The sequence below is a fragment of the Enhydra lutris genome, unplaced genomic scaffold (assembly GCF_002288905.1).
Source record: "Enhydra lutris kenyoni isolate GAN:26980312 unplaced genomic scaffold, ASM228890v2 scaffoldscaffold8, whole genome shotgun sequence".
Classification (NCBI taxonomy): Eukaryota; Metazoa; Chordata; class Mammalia; order Carnivora; family Mustelidae; genus Enhydra; species Enhydra lutris.
In genome coordinates this window covers 4,781,019-4,797,171 of record NW_019154092.1, presented here as the reverse complement: position 1 = coordinate 4,797,171, position 16,153 = coordinate 4,781,019, and the positions used below count along the sequence as shown (strand labels likewise).

General features: G+C 43.8%; 1 protein-coding gene across 2 annotated transcripts in view; it reads left to right on the top strand.

Moving 5' to 3' along the window:
• The window catches only part of LOC111142378 (centrosomal protein 192), a 133,159-nt gene extending 128,715 nt beyond the window's left edge, over nt 1-4,444 (top strand). For both annotated transcript variants that reach the window (XM_022495402.1, XM_022495400.1), the window contains exon 44: nt 4,002-4,444. In XM_022495402.1, coding sequence (XP_022351110.1) covers nt 4,002-4,143 — 142 coding nt within the window. In that variant the 3' untranslated portion in view covers nt 4,144-4,444. The remainder of the gene's footprint in view (nt 1-4,001) is intronic.
• The last annotated feature ends 11,709 nt before the right edge of the window (nt 4,445-16,153 follow it).

Genomic DNA, 16,153 nt, shown 5'->3' with positions numbered 1-16,153 from the left:
TTAGACCGTGTGTTACCGTAGGTGGGCACTGCTAAACACATGAGTAAGAAGACCAAATGAAGTAAACCCAGGTCACAGAAAACTTCTCTCAAGACCCCTCCATAGGCTGAAATTTTACATAAAGTTCAGCAGAAAAGCTGGTTTCTTTATACTTGAGAACAACTTCTTTCAGCTTTGGAGAGGAAGCAAAACTTTGCTACAGTATCTCACTTGAAAATTTTTTTTCTTTTTTTTTAATTTTTTTTTTTAGATTTTATTTATTTATTTGACAGACAGAGATTACAAGTAGGTGGAGAGGCAGGCAGAGAGAGGAGAAGGGAAGCAGGCTCCCTGCTGAGCAGAGAGCCCGACACGGGGCTCGATCCCAGGACCCTGAGATCATGACCCGAGCTGAAGGCAGAGGCCTTAACCCACTGAGCCACCCAGGCGCCCCTCACTTGAAAATTTTTACCACAAAACTGAAATAGTGCTGCCTGTTCTTACTGTAATGGTTAGTGCTTTTGTGTTTATCCCACTTTGACTTTGCACAGGGGCTCATGAAATACAAATGCTGGTTCAGAGCAACGGTTAGCTTGCCTTGGCAGGTGGAACGGAATCTGTTCTGAGAATCTGAGAAGCAGTTCCCAGCTTTGCATTAGTGATGTTTTTGTTCATTGATCACTTTCTGCTCTACGACACCATAAACTCCAGCCTTCCAGAGTAAAACTGTGACTTATAGTCATCTGTAGAGAACCTGAGGTGATCTGTGCCTCACTCCAGATAGGCACCTTCCCCAGGGCAGTCGTGAGGCCTGACAGGGCTGCTCGGGGTAAGTTCTCACACTGAACTGTGAAAGTGGCCTGAGGCCTTTGGGATATGCCACAGAAGTAGGAGAGCTTCCTCCAGAGGCCACAGAGGTTTTGCCTAGTTCAGAGGTGGGGAGCATGGATGTATATTAGGGATATAGCCCCCTTAAGGCAGTAGATTATAAAGAAGGTAATAGGGGAAGGAAACCCCGATTGTCAATTTTTTGTAAAGTTTGTTTTTGGGGTTCCAGGTGATCATTTCTATCCTAGCTTTGTAAAAAGAATTCGTTTATGTTCCCACTTAGCCCTGAAAAGCATTCTTTCTGCTCACCTATTGTTTTATTCGAGTCTAATCTGCTGAGACATTATCGGAATACATTTCCCATCTCCTGTGCCCACATCTGCATGCACCCAGCATCCTGGCCGGCTCCTGCTGCTGAGCTGCCAGACCCTGCTGGGTCATCCCAGGGGGAGGTCACAGCCAGGGACAGTGCTGTCATTGAGCCATCATTCTTACCAACATGCAGGAGCCAAGGAGTTTGTCTCCTTTTCACTTTCTTTGGTAATGATGGTATCTTGACTGTGCTAATGGGCTCCTTTTTCCCTACACAGAGTATTCCTTTTCAATTAAAAAAAAAGGAAGAAACCTGGTTTATATACTTTGTAGGTTCTGTAGATGGGGGCATATAGTTGAGGATGTGGTTTAGAGTGCTCTACCACAGCTCCTGCTTCCCTCTTGGCTGTGTCTTTGTTCTAACTTTAGTCCTCAGATAGTGAGGGATTTTGAACGAGACCTTTCCTCTGGCTACAGCATACTTTACTCTGCCTTTTTCCTTTTAAGTGTGTGTGTGTGTGTGTGTGTGTAAGAGAGAGAGGTTAAAGAGATAATAGTACTGTGGTACTAAAAGGTACTGTGTTTAAAACATCCATCAGGTAGTGTTCTAGAGCTTAGTAAATTCACAGTTCTTTCTAAATTGCATTCTAGTTTATTCAGAGTATCTGTAAATCCAAAAACACGTTCTCAGTTGAATATAGAACAGTTCTATGTTCCATATTAAAATTTGTTAATGATGGGTCTGTCAGATTTGTTTCAGGATACTTTATTTTAGTAATTCATAAGTTACTTATAACTTATGCCTCTTAAGTTGGCAAATTGTGCATTGTTCTGGGTGCTGAAATGCCAACATGAAAGATAAAATAGTAGTTTGTCAGTGCTAAGGACTAGGTACCATTTTTAAAAAGGCACATTAGGGGGCGCCTGGGTGGCTCAGTGGGTTAAAGCCTCTGCCTTCGGCTCAGGTCATGATCTCAGGGTCCTGGGATCGAGCACCACATCGGGCTCTCTGCTCAGCAGGGACCCTGCTTCCTCTCTCTCTGCCTGCCTCTGATCTCTGTCTGTCAAATAAAACAAAACAACAACAACAAAAAACCTAAAAGGGCACATTAGGGGCGCCTGGGTGGTGGCTCAGTGGGTTAAAGCCTCTGCCTTCAGCTCAGGTCATGATCTCAGGATCCTGGGATCAAGCCCCGAGTTGGGCTTTCTGCTCAGCAGGGAGCCTGCTTTACCCTCCCTCTCTGCCTGCCTCTCTGCCTACTTGTGATCTCTCTCTTTCTCTCTCTCTCTCTGTCAAATAAATAAAAACTTAAAAAAAATAATAAAAAATAAAAAGGCACATTAGCTTTGATACAGGAAATTAGGATATAATGCATTTGGGGAAAATAACCCAGACTTTTAAAAACTGTGTGTGTGTGCATACATTTTTAAAATTCTGCTTTTAAATATCCAGGGAAAGGGCTTTGAAATACTAAAACTGTTTTCTAAATTTCTAGCCCACTACAGTTGTACACCCAAAAGCTAACACTGTACTGAGTTTTATCAGGAAATATACTGGAAACAAAGCATAAATCAGTTCTGATTGCTGAACTTTAAAACGTGTTTATTGATGAGACTTAGGGATGAAGTACCTTCCCTCTGAGGAAAGTCAAAAGCTATTAATTTTCACTTAAGACAATTAAGACTAAAAGTGACATCACATAGGCTGTGATAAAATATTTGTGGTCTCATTCATCATGGGAATAAAGGTTTATTTGTAAATTTCTTGGGACCTAGTTTTATGAACAAAAACTTCCCAACATAATACTTTTTTAAAGAAGACTTATTTTTCAGAGAGAAGGTATGTGTGAGCAGGAGAAGGGGCAAAGGGAGAGGGAGAGGGTCAGAATCTCAAGAAGACTCACTGCCAGGTATGGAGCCTGACACAGGGCTCAATCTCATGACCCTGAGATCATGACCCGAGCCAAAATCAAAAGGCAGATGCTCAACCAACTGAGCCACCCAGGCCCCCAACATAATAGTCTTAAACACAGGGTGCTCATTACCTGCCTCTATATATAGTTGACCCTTGAACAATGCGAGGGTTAGGGGCACCGACCTCCATTCCGTGGGAGATCTGTGGTTTACTTTTGACTCCCCCAAAACTTAACTTATAATGGTCCACTGTTGGCCAGAAGCCTTTCCAGTAACAGTCAGTTAATATATTTTCATATGTGTTATGTACTATATTCTTATATTAGGCAGAGAAAAGAAAATGTGATCAAGAAAATCAGAGAAAATAACATTTATAGTACTACACTTTTTTGAGAAAAAAAAATCCTCAGGTAAGCAGACTGCTCAGTTCAAACCTGTGTTGTTCAAGGGTCAAACGTAATCTGAAATTTTCAAGAAAATTTTTTATAAAAGTTCCTAACGGTCCTGGAGCAGAACCTGTACAGCCCTGCCCTGTTACTGGTGGGCATGGGACAGGTTGGTCTACTATCCTTCCTGGATATGTAGTATAGTATATGTAGTATAGTACATATAGGATATGTAGTATATATAGATATATACTACATATATATAGATATATGTAGTATGAGTATGCTGCTGGGGGAAGACGGGCAGGATATGTCAGGTGTCCTCTCTCCCTTCTTTTGTTGGGTAGCCAGGAATATATATGCAATACTATTTAAATCTGATTTTAGATTATCCTCTCCTTGGCCAGTTTCTTAGTAATAGCATCAAAGAAATGAGAACCCAGTTTAAATGGAAAGTAACAATACTAAGTTCTTTCATGAAAACTGACTGCGCGCTCTGCTGTGCATCGTGCTTATGAAGGTGGCAGGGAATGCTCATGCTGTCGGAGCTTCAGGACAGTGACCTTTCCTTTCTCTTTACAGAGCCCAGCATTACATCAACATGCCTGTGCAGTTCAGACCAAAGGCAGTGGGCAAATTTGAAGCTTTGCTTGTTATCCAAACAGATGAAGGCAAGAGTGTTGCTATTCGGCTAATGGGTGAAGCTCTTGAAAAAGTTATCTAGATACCTTTTGTGTAAAGTAAATTACATAAGTTATATTTTGGTAACTTTGTTTTTTTACACTACGATATTCTTTTGTATATATTTTGTAAGATTGACTTGATATGTCTAACTAGATTTTGGTTTGTTTGTCTTGAGAAGCTAATACTGAAGACCCAACTAAAATATCATGTATGTAGCCTACAGTATTGTACTTAACTTTTTTATGGAGGAGAAGAGAATTCTATTTTTGCATTGATTATGATACTCTGAACAAATACGGTGTATATTTTAATGTGGTATACCCAGAAATAAATGTAATTTCCACTGAACCTGTCTTTTTCATATGATGTCTTACAGAAATCAGAATATTGCTTTATTCTGCTAATTATTTTCTCAAGCTGCTGGGTCTATTTTGTGATTTTTTTTTTTTCCTCCATTACACAGTTTCCTTTCTTCTAAGAAATCCCTTCTCTGGTCCTTCTGTCTTTTAGCTAATTGCCCAGACTAGAAAGGAAGTGTACTTTTAAAGAAAGTGTTTTTCTCCAAAGTAGGGGAATTCATATTCTCTGCAAATACATTGGAGAGGTTGATGTAGTTTAAAATAGCATTTATTGTAATTAAAGTTAAATGGGACAGCTGCTCCAGAACCCTTCATAGAAGGAAGGCTCTACAAGCAGGTGCTGGTGGAGAGACCGTGAGTTGACGAGGGGGCAGAAGTACCCTATTGTGGCATCTTGAGCTGTGAGGTGGAAAAGGCGTGACACAGACTTGGTTTTACCCAGGAGGACCATGATGATGAATTGCTTCTCAACCATTACTGTTAAGTCTCCTGACAAAGTTTCCTGAGCCCCAGCTAACAGCCTTGTTGGTGGGAGCAGCAAAATCCCAGATTGTGAGCAGTTGTGTGGTGGCTTGGGTGACCACAACTGGATATTATTGATGGAGCAGAAAGACTGGAACATGCAGGAAGCTTCCTGGATGGCTTCAGTCTGCAGTAGTTTGGAACCAGTGATGGTAAGCTGGAGGTAGAAAAACAAATTTCTTTTCTCTCTGAAATCAATACATCCTTAGAAGGGGGGGATTGGCGCCTGGGAGGCTCAGTTGGTTAAGGCGTCCAACTCTTGGTTGGTTTCAGCTCAGGTCATGAAATCAAGCCCCACATCAAGTATGGCGCTCTGCTTGAGATTCTCTCTCTCCCTCTGCCCCCTCCCCCCACTTGCACACATACTTTCTCTCTCTATAAGAAATCTTTAAAAAAATTTTTTTCTTTCCTCTTCTACCTTATTTTCTCTTGCTTAGAAATTCTTTCTTAGAAATCAAATTTATAGGGGTGCCTGGGTGGCTCAGTTGTTAAGTGTCTGCCTTTGGCTCAGGTTGTGATCCTGGGGTCCTGAGATTGAGCCCTGCATTGGGCTACCTGCTCGGCAGGAAACCTTCTCCCTCTCCCTCGGCCCCTGCTTGTGTTCCCTTTCTCACTGTCTCTCTCTCTCTCTCTCTGTTAAATGAATAAAATCTTTTAAAAAATCAAATTTATAAAAACATTTTTTAACATTTTATAAGATAAAAAATATAAAAACATTTTATAAAATATAAAATAATAAAAACATTATATTTTAACACAAGTTAAACAGTTGTTGCTGTTACTGATATTGCCCTACTCCAATTTGGATTTTATACATCAAATGTGGGTGACTTCATGCTTCAATGTGTTAATTTGATAACATTCAGCCTCAAAAATTTTGAAATGATGGTATTACTTTTTTATTTTTTTAAAGATTTTGTTTATTTGAGAGAGAACACAGAGCAAGAGAGAGAGAGCATGAGTTGGGGGGAGAGACAGAGAAGGAGAGAGAAGCAAACTCCCCACTGAGGAGGGACACCCTCCCCCCCCAACATGGGGCTCGATCCCAGGACACTGGGATCATGACCTGAGCTGAAGGCAGACGCTTCACCAAATGAGCCACCCAGGTGCCCCAGTGTTGCTTTTTAAAAAATGTTTGCCATGGTCTTTCAGTTCCTCAGGGTTGTTACATTTCTGTGGAACGATCACTCTGCCTTTTAGATTATACTCAGGAGGTAAAAAAAAAAGGGGGGGGGGCATTGTTAAGCAAACGAAAAACTTGAAATGACTCTCCTGTAGACCATATGCCTTTATGGATATTCATTTCTTCCTGTGCCTCTGTGTTTTGGAAGCTGGATGCTTGGAGTTTCGAGAGCAGTTGAACGTGAACTAGTGATTGACTATAGCCAGTCATTGCCATAAAGCAGCTGTGACCACTGGCTCCCTTCACTATGATCTGCAGTGTGGAAGAGCATCTGATAGGCAAAGTTACCATATCTACTTTCCCTAATTAGCTTTCCATCTAGAAGCTGGTCCCCCTTCTTTCCCATTCCTTCCCAGATCGAAACCTTGAGTCTTACCCTCTCTGAGCTTCAGACTCAGCGGGACATTTCCAGGTGGTTCTCGAATAGGCACCTCAAACTTTGGATTCCTTCCTACCTCAAAGATGTTCTCTCCAGCTTTCCTCGTCTTCACAGATGTCCTCACTCTCCATCCAATTTCTTAGCTAAAACCGTAGGTTTGGGTGTTTTACCCTCATCCCCATCAACTCTACTGAACGTGTCTCACAGAAGTCTTTCAGTCTGTGTCCAGGGGTGGCCACTATAGCCCATGCCACCATCCTCACTCTCATCCTGCTGCCATAGTCCTCTCACCACACTGCTGCTTGTGCTCCTGCCTCAGGAAGCCCTTCTCCACCAGCAGGCAGAGTTACATTGATAAAAATGGAGACCAGAGCCAAAGCTCCCCTGCCTAAAATACATAATTACATTACACATTGTCTGAGTCCACACTCACTTCCTTGTTGGCCTAGGAGGTTACTGGTCCTCTGGCCTCTCTGCCTCCCCCTGAGGCCTCATCTACTCTCCAACCACTTTGCACCAGCTCTGTGGCCTTTGTTTCCTGACTCAGTCACTAGGGCCTTCTTGCCTGCTGGACGATTGGCCTCTAAAGTTCTTCCCCAGATCTTGGCATGGCTACTTCCTCCCCTCCTCAAGGGGGGCCTTTCCTGACCAGTGTCCAGGAGAGTCCCTCCCTAACTATCTCACATCACACTTCTTGCTTCACATTACAACCCTGTCTCTTTCTTATATACTTGTTGACTAGTTTACTTATCTCCCTCAAGAATGCTAGCTCTGTGTGACCACAGGCCTGGGCTTCCATCCTGATCACTACATCCCCAGACCTGGTCAGCCCCATGTATGATATGACTGACCGCATTCATTGTTCTGGAAGGTTCTCTGCACACTGTCCTGACCCAAAAGCCCAGCCATGCTTCTCACCAGCCCCAGTAAACATCATCCCAGGGTTCCCGAAGATTTCTTACCTAGTTTCTCACCAGTCTCTGGTAGGTCGTTCCTCACCATAATAAGTGAACATTAATTGAGTGCTTCCTATGTGGCAGGTAGTGTCTCAAGTGCGGTCTATGCACTGTCCCCCTTAATTCTCATCAGCTTCATAGAGACAGACCCTTTCTTGACAGGAAGGCCTGAGAGAGAGAGGGTCAGAGGCCTTTATCCTGCTTTAGTCTCCGCTTACCTGTGACTGTATCTGGGAACAGACTGGTGGATCGGTAGCAGGCTGTGGATGGTGCTGAGCCTCAGGAGGGCAGGATGGCCCCGATAGCCTGGCATGGATGAGCAAACTCAGGCTCAGACTATAAGCCAGGACTGGGATCCAAACCTTGATTTTTCGACTTGGGGTGCTAATTGAAGATAATAGAAACTATTCTTGTGGTAATTAGAGAAATTGTAACATTGGTATATGTCTTTAAAAGTTTGATTCCCTTTGGTTGTAAAGCAACCCTGAGATCACAGATTATTAGCACATTTGACACACAGTCGTGCTTCTCAGCCAGGAAAGATATTTTAGCAGGCAAAAAGTTCCGTAGGATTCAGGGATGATTAATGTGCATCATTACTGATTTAATTAGTCCAGAAATGAGACTAGGTAAGAGGGCATCTGTTTTTAGTCTACAGTTAAACTCAGGGATGGTTTTCAGTTGCATTTCTATACACAAACAATGAGACAGAAGATAGAGAAATTTGAGGAATCAATCCCATTTACAATTGCACCGAAAGCCATAAGATACTTAGGAATAAACCCAACCAAAGAGATAAAGGATCTCCACTCTAAAAACTATAGAATGCTTATGAAAGAAATTGAGGAAAGACCCAAAGAAATGGAAAAACATTCCATATTCATGGATTGGAAGAACAAATATTGTTCTATGCTTGTCTATGCTACCCAGAGTGATCTACACATTCAATGCAATCCCTTTCAAACTACCATCAACATTCTTCACAGAGCTGGAACAAATAATCCTAAAATTTGTATGGAACTAGAAAAGACCCCGAATAGCCAGAGGAATGTTGAAAAAGAAAACCAGGGGTGTCTGGGTGGCTCAGTCAGTTAAGCATCTGCCTTCCGCTCAGGTCATGATCCCAGGGTCCTGAAATTAAGACCTAAATTGTGCTTCCTGCTCAGCAGGGAGTCTGTTTCTCCCTCTCCTTCTGCCCCCACTCGTGCTCTCTCTTTCTTCTCACTCTCTCAAGTAAAATCTAGAAGGGAAGGAAGGAAGGAGAAAAGAAAGAAAAAGGAAGGAAAGGAGGAGAGAGGTAGGAAGGAAGAAAGAAAGGAAGGAGAAAGGAAAACAGAAAACCAAAGCTGGTGGCATCACAATGCCAGACTTCAAGCTGTATTACAAAGCTGTAATCATCGAGACCACATGGTACTGGCACAAAAACAGACACATAGATCCACGGAACAGAATGGAGAACCCACAAATGGACCCTCAACTCTGTGGTCAACTAATCTTCAATAAAACAGGAAAGAATATCCAATGGAAAAGGGACAGTCTCTTCAACAAATGGTGCTGGAAAAATTGGGCAGCCACATGTAGAAGAATGAAACTGGACCACTTTCTTACATTGTACACAAAAACAGACTTAAAATGGATAAAAGACCTAAATGTTTGACAGGAATCCATCCAAATCTTGAGAACACAGGCAGCAACCTCTTTGACCTTGGCAACAGCAACTTCTTGCTAGACATGTCTCCAAAGGCAAAAGCAAAAATGAACTATTGGGATTTCATCAATAAAAAGGTCTGCACAGTAAAGGAAACCATCGGCAAAACTAAAAGGCAGCTATAGAATGGGAGAAGACATTTGCAAATGACATATCAGATAAAGGGCTAGTATCCAAAATCTATAAAGAACTTAGCAAACTCAACACCCAAAAAAAGGCCCAAAAAATCCAGTCAAGAAATGGGCAGAAGACATGTACAGACATTTCTCCAAGGAAGACATACAGACATTCTCCAAGGAAGACATTCTTCAAGGAAGACATGGTCTGTTGGCCAACAGACACATGAAAAAACACTCCACGTCACTTGGAAATACAAACCAATACCAATGAGATACCACCTCATACCAGTTAGAATGGCAAAAATAATCAAGACAGGAAACAACAATGTTGGTGAGGATGCAGAGAAGGGGGAACCCTCCTACACTGTTGGTGGGAATGCAAGCTGGTGCTGCCACTCTGGAAAACAGTATGGAGGTTCCTCAAAAAGTTAAAAATAGAGCTACCCTACAACCCAGCAATTGCACTACTGTGTATTTACCCCAAAGATACAACTGTAGTGATCTGAAAGGGCACCTGCACCCCCAATGTTTATAGCAACAATGTCCACAATAGCCAATATGTGGAAAGAACCTAGATGAATGGATAATGAAGGTGTGGGGGATGTGTGTGTATACGTACATACATACAGATGCATACATAAGGGAATACTACTCGGCCATTAGAAAGTATCAATACTTACATTTACATTGAGGTGGATGGAACTGGAGGGGATTATGCTAAGGTCAGAGAAATATAATTATATGGTTTCACTCATGTGGAATATAAGAAACCTGCAGGTATCCTATTGCCACAGCCTGCTACCAATCCACCAGTCTTTTTGCAGACATGGTCACAGGGGCTTGGAAGGCCTCTGACCTTCTTGCTCCCAGACCTCCCTGCCGGGCGAGAAAGGGTCTGTCTCTGTAATAAAGCTGATGAGAATTAAGGGGGACAGTGCATAGAGGGCACTTGAGACGCTACCTGTCACATAGGAAGCCCTTGGTTAATGTTCACCTGTTATGATGAGGAACGATCTACCAGAGACTGATGAGAAACCAGGTAAGAAATCTTGGGGGAAGCCTCGAAGTACAATCTAGCAGGTCAAAAGGCAGTGAATGAATCTTGCCAACCACCAAGTACATGAGCTTGAAAGTGGGCCCTTCCCCAGTTGAGCCTTCAGACAAGACCCTAGTCTCATCCAACACCCTGATTGTAGCCTGTGAGAGACTCCAACCCCCAGCTGCTAAGCCACCCCCAATTCCTAACCCATAGGAACTGAGATCATACATGCTTGTTGATTAAGCCACTAAGTTTGTGGTAATTTGTTAGGAGGCAGAAGATACCTAACATGGTGATGCTTAGTGAAAAAAAAAATAACCATTGCCAATGGAACAAGCTCATACAAATCAGCTGCATTGGTAAATCATTATATGTAACAGATGGAGAGAGTCCAACAACTATAGATCCTTTAGTGCTTAGATGGCTCTCTTTTAATCCCCAAATGGACCCTCCCTTTTACGCCCAAGTAAAGATCTGGGCATACTGGAACCAAGAATCCTGTAAGTTTTCAAATGCACACCAAAGAATTGCAAGCATTTAGAGCTTCCTGAGCTCTAAGGGAAACAGAAGGAGAGTCTGTGTTACTTTTCTGGGGTGGCCAGAGGGATGGGCTTGTTTAGACAGGAGGGTGTTTGGGGTCGGTAGCATACACCTGATGGGGCACCCATTTAGAAGTTGACAGCTGAGCGACTCCAGCTTTGAGGAGAGTGACATTGAGGTGAAGGAGGAGCTAGGTGAGCCCTCCTTGGAATGTTTATAACTGTCATTTCGACAGCCAGCGCCTACCTTGAAAGGTGTGTGTAAGCACACGAAAGTGATTGTGTTGACTTCTATAGGCACGCTTGGCATACACTGCCTAAGGCAGCTTTCTTCTTCCTATGACTTCAGGTGGGACGGGAAGCCTTGTGCTGCTTGATTCAGCCAGATTCTCCTTATATTGTGGTTGACCCACATAACTGCCCTTGTGTAGGGATCAGTGTGTGGAAATGCAGTCTTATGCTTGGCTGTGCATGAGGCTTGGGCCCTGAGAAGCTTTGGCACCAGAAACACCCCCGTCATCCGAACAGACTCACCCAGGCATCCCCTAGATCTGTGGGGGGTGGGTGTAGGCCTGCTGGGGGCTGAGAGAGGGCACCAGTGCCACTGGGCTGTGGCACAGCTTTGCAGAGGACACCTCGATCAGCAGAGCACTCTATCCTCAGTCTTGGAAGTTGGTTATTCAGCAGCTTCTTGGGGAACTGTCTTTATTGAAACACCCAGAAAGTCCAGTTTGTTCTGCTGCTGGGCCCACGCATGCCCTCAGTCCTCTGTTCCAGCCGGCTTCCCCATCACTCGCTCTGCCACATGCCGACCCCAACCCCATCCCGGGATGGGCCTCCCAACACTTTCTCCCTTTCAGGGGGACACTTCCCGCACAGGAGGACCTTTCTTAGCTCCCTTCCAGGCCCTCAGGGAAGATGGCCCCGTGACTAATGGGTAATAGTGTTGAACAATTCTCTATTGAGTGTCTGTTCCATACGGTCAACTGGAAGCACCATGAAGGCAGAGACCAGGGCTGTCTGGTTTACCTCGAAAGCCTCTGTGTGTAGGTTTATGTGAAAATACTAAGAATGTATGCATAATAACATAGGAATGGATGGACCCTTGTTTAATATGTATTTAATGATGTACTTCTTTCTTTCTCTTTTTAAGTAGGCTCCACTCCCAACGTGGGGCTTGAACTCATGACCCTGGGATCAAGAGTCATGTGCTCTATCAACTGAGCCAGCCAGGTGCCCTAATATGATGATGTACTTCTGTCTCGAGCCACGAACAAGTGGTGCTAACGGAGCAGCACCGGAGTAAGGAGCAGGGTACCCTGTCAACAGCACAGCTATCACGCGGTGTGGCCCTGGACGCCTACCTGTTGGCCCTGGGCAGGTGGACAAGGGCAAGAGGTGAAATGGCTCAGCCAGGTGATGTCAGTGTTGATGTGGGTTTCCGAGATAATTTCCTTTAAAAATTGTAAACATCAAGAGAATTCAGTCTTGGGACTGGTACCAAATCGATATACAAAAATCCGTCTTTCCATACATGAGAAGATAATAACAGACAGTCACAATATAGTGGGAGACAAGTTAAAACTCCTAGGAATAAATGTGTAAAGAAATGTGTAAAATGTATATGAAGGAGACTTGAAAGTCTCCCTGGAGGGAACTGAAGGAAGCTCGAAGAGGAGAAAGGTCACAGGCCCTCGTCACCTCTGGGCGGGACCCTGCAGCTATGGTCACGCATGCCCGCCCGCGGGCGTCCCCCCACGACGAACGCTTTGCACTCCCTCCTTGGTGGGAGCTCTCCACAAACACAGGGAAGGGCCTCGACCCTCGTCTGTGGCATCATGGGGCTTGGAGCTGGGCCCACAGCTGACTGTCCAGCTGCCACATCTTTGCTCTTGCCTCAGCCTTCCTTAGGGCACCTCCATCAACCTAGCATCTCCTTTTTTTTTTAAAGGATAAAACCCTACACTTAATGTATATCTTTATTAGGATTTTACAAGTCCTTTTAACTGCTCTAAAGTTTGGTGAGGATTATATAACAATCATTACTGCTTTAGTTACAAAGTTGATTTTTCTTTAAGATTTTATGTATTTATTTGACAGAGAGAAAGCACAAGCAGGGGGAGCAGCAGGCAAAGGGAGAAGGAGAAGCAGACTCCCTGAGGAGCAGGGAGCCCGATGCGGGGTTTGATCCCAGGACCCCAGGATCATGACCTGAGCTGAAGACAGACACTTAACTGACTGAGCTACCCACATGCCCTCAAAGTTGAATTTAAGCAGTCACCCCCAAACACCGTTTTCCTCAATTTCAGTGTGTGAATGGGAGGCTCATTAGGAATACGTATTTTGCATTATTGTGGAATCTGCTTTTGAAGAAAAAGATCCAATAATTAAATCTGTCCATTCTCCCTAAGCTGATCTCATATTTAATGTGTTTCCAGTGACAATACCTACAAAGTATTTTTTTAAGTGGAAAAATGACTCTAATGTTGATGTGGAACAAGGCTGTGCACAAGTGCCCAGGACAGTGCAGAAAAAAAGGCAGTGAGGGAGGGAGGCTCCAGCTGTTGGCCCCCTGGAGCACTAAAGAGGTGAGGACCCTCCCTTGGAGAGAGAGCAGGCAGCCCTCTCCAGCCTCAACTCCAGCTCCCTCGGGAGGAGGAATCAGCTCTGGGCCTTCTCCCCTCCATCTGAGGGCTAAGGGCCAGGGCCGCTGCCTGTCAGAGCTGCTGCCTTCCTTCAGGACAGAAAGTACTAGGAAGCAACATAGCAGCAAGGAAGCTTATATTTGATCTTCCCGTCTGTCAGTGGAAACCTGTGGGGAAGAACTGGTGGTGGGATTCGTTGGCCACTTCAAGCCATAACAACAGTAATTAAGATGGCCTGTGTGAGATTGGTTTATGAAAAATTAAGGAAACAGAATGGACTCCAGAAAGACCCAAATATATACAGAAATTTAATATATGGTGGCATTTTTGTGAGGAAAAGATGAGTTATCCCAACATATCTTCCAGATGAATCTTACATTAAAAATGAAATTATAGAAGTCCCAGAAGAAAATATGGGGCAGGAATTTCAGTAAACTTCTAATAATGAAACAAAAAACTAGAAGTTCTATAAGGAAGACTGATAAATTCAACCACATACAAATAAACACAAATTAAAATTTTCTGGGTGGAGAAAACCTTTTGTCATTGTCAAAAGACAAATGACAAGCTGGGGCGAAATTTACAACAATTGTGTAAAGGGGCTTCAGATATTAAGAAAAAAGCAATTCAATAGAAATACAGGCAAAAGACATGGGCAGGTAGTTAATAGAGAACACAAATAACTTTAACATTTTTTTAAGTAAGCATGCTAATCAATTTTTAAATGATCTCAATCTCAAGTGTCTGTACGGACACATTTGTCTTTCTCACTCATTGGGTGGGTGGGAGGTGTCATACAGGATATGGTATATCCCACCTACGCGTAGGCGTGGCAGGGCCAGGCTCCAGGCTGCCCGTGGTTCAGATAGCCCCTGTGTTTCTCCCTCGCCATGGCCAGTAGGGGTCATGTTCTCCTCAGGGTGAGACTCAGGTGGCCCAGCAGACACATGCCAGGACTCCGAAGGCCTTGGCTTGGAACTAGCTCTTGTCACTCCCTGCCGCTGCCTTCTCGTGGGCCAGAGCATGTCACACAGGCAAACCCAACACGGGGCCCTAGAAGGTGCAGGGTGTAATTCTATGTATTACAGGAGGTCATGAAGGTTGGGATGTGGAACAACAGCCACATTTGCCATGATGGATATTCTTTTGAACAAGTAATTCAGGGACGTGGTATGAAACACAAAAGGTTTATAGTAAGTGAGTCTGCTTACATCTGCCCACTAGCCGTGGAATGACTTTAGAAGCAAATGAGTGTGTCAGTTTCTTGCCTTTCCTGGGTGTGTGTGTGTGTGTGTGTGTGTGTGTGTGTGTGTGTGAGAGAGAGAGAGAGAGAGAGTGCACGCACACGTGCATACATCAGGCCGACACTGTTCAATCCCACCAACTTACTTCACTGGTTCTGTGACTTTGGGCAAATCGGACCTATGCTTCATTTCCTCACTAGTACAATACCAGTACTAGTATCCATTTCCTAGACTTTTTGTGAAAATTAGTAAATATTTTTAAAGTGCTGAGAACAGTGCTTGACACATAATAAATGACATAAAGTTGTATATATAATTGTAGGGGTTTTTTAGAGAGGGGAGGGGCAGAGGAAGAGGGAGAGAGAATCTTAAGGAGGCTCCATACCCAGCATGGAGCCTCTTGTGGGGCTCGATCTCCACGACCCTGTGACCATGACCTGAGCCGAAATCAAGAGTGAATGATGCTTAACTGACTGAGCCACCCATATAATTGTAGTTTTACATAATTATATATATATAATTTTTAAAACACAAGTCAGTATATTTGCTTTTTTTTTTTTACTTAAAAATATATCTTGGAAATCATTCTGTATCAGCACTTGTAAAACTGCCTCTGTTCTCACTAATGGCCACCTAGCATCTTTGTATGGCTGTGCCATTATTTATTTGACAATTTTTATTTGATGGACATATTGGCGATTCCAGTATTTTTCTACCGTGAACAGTACTACTAAGACTGTCTACATACAGATGTCATTTCACATATGTTCAAGGATATCGGCAGGGTAAAATACTAGGCGTGTGGAATTGCTGGGTCAAAGGGTATGAGCAGTTTTAATTTGGATAGATATTGCCAAATTGCTCTCCATGGTGGTCGTACAAGCTTTTACTCCTGCCAGAAATCTACGAAGAGTGCCTGTTTCTCTACATCTTTGCCAAGACGGTATGTTAGCCAACTTTCAGTTTTCCCACTCTAGTAGGTGAAAGATGGTGTCTGGTTTAAAATGCACAATGTGTCTGAACACGGAGCAGAGCCCCCAGGAGCCATCCCTCACCCATTTCCCACCAGGGCTCACTCCAGCAAAGAAGGTCGAATGTGCCAGACGTTGGCTATCCTAGCACCCCGGAAGCTGAGCTCAAAAGAGAGACCTTCTGAGGATAGGACCATCCTTCCCTTTGGGCTCTGGATGCTGTCCCATGCGACCCGGAGCAATGGCAGCCATCTGTGACCGCATATCGACAAATATGTGGACAAGAAGCCACTTCTGAGAATGGCAGGGCAAAGGATGACAGCCTGGGCCACGTAGGTCACTAAGGAGCTACCAGCCCCGACCTCCTGCTGTCTTAACAACAGTAA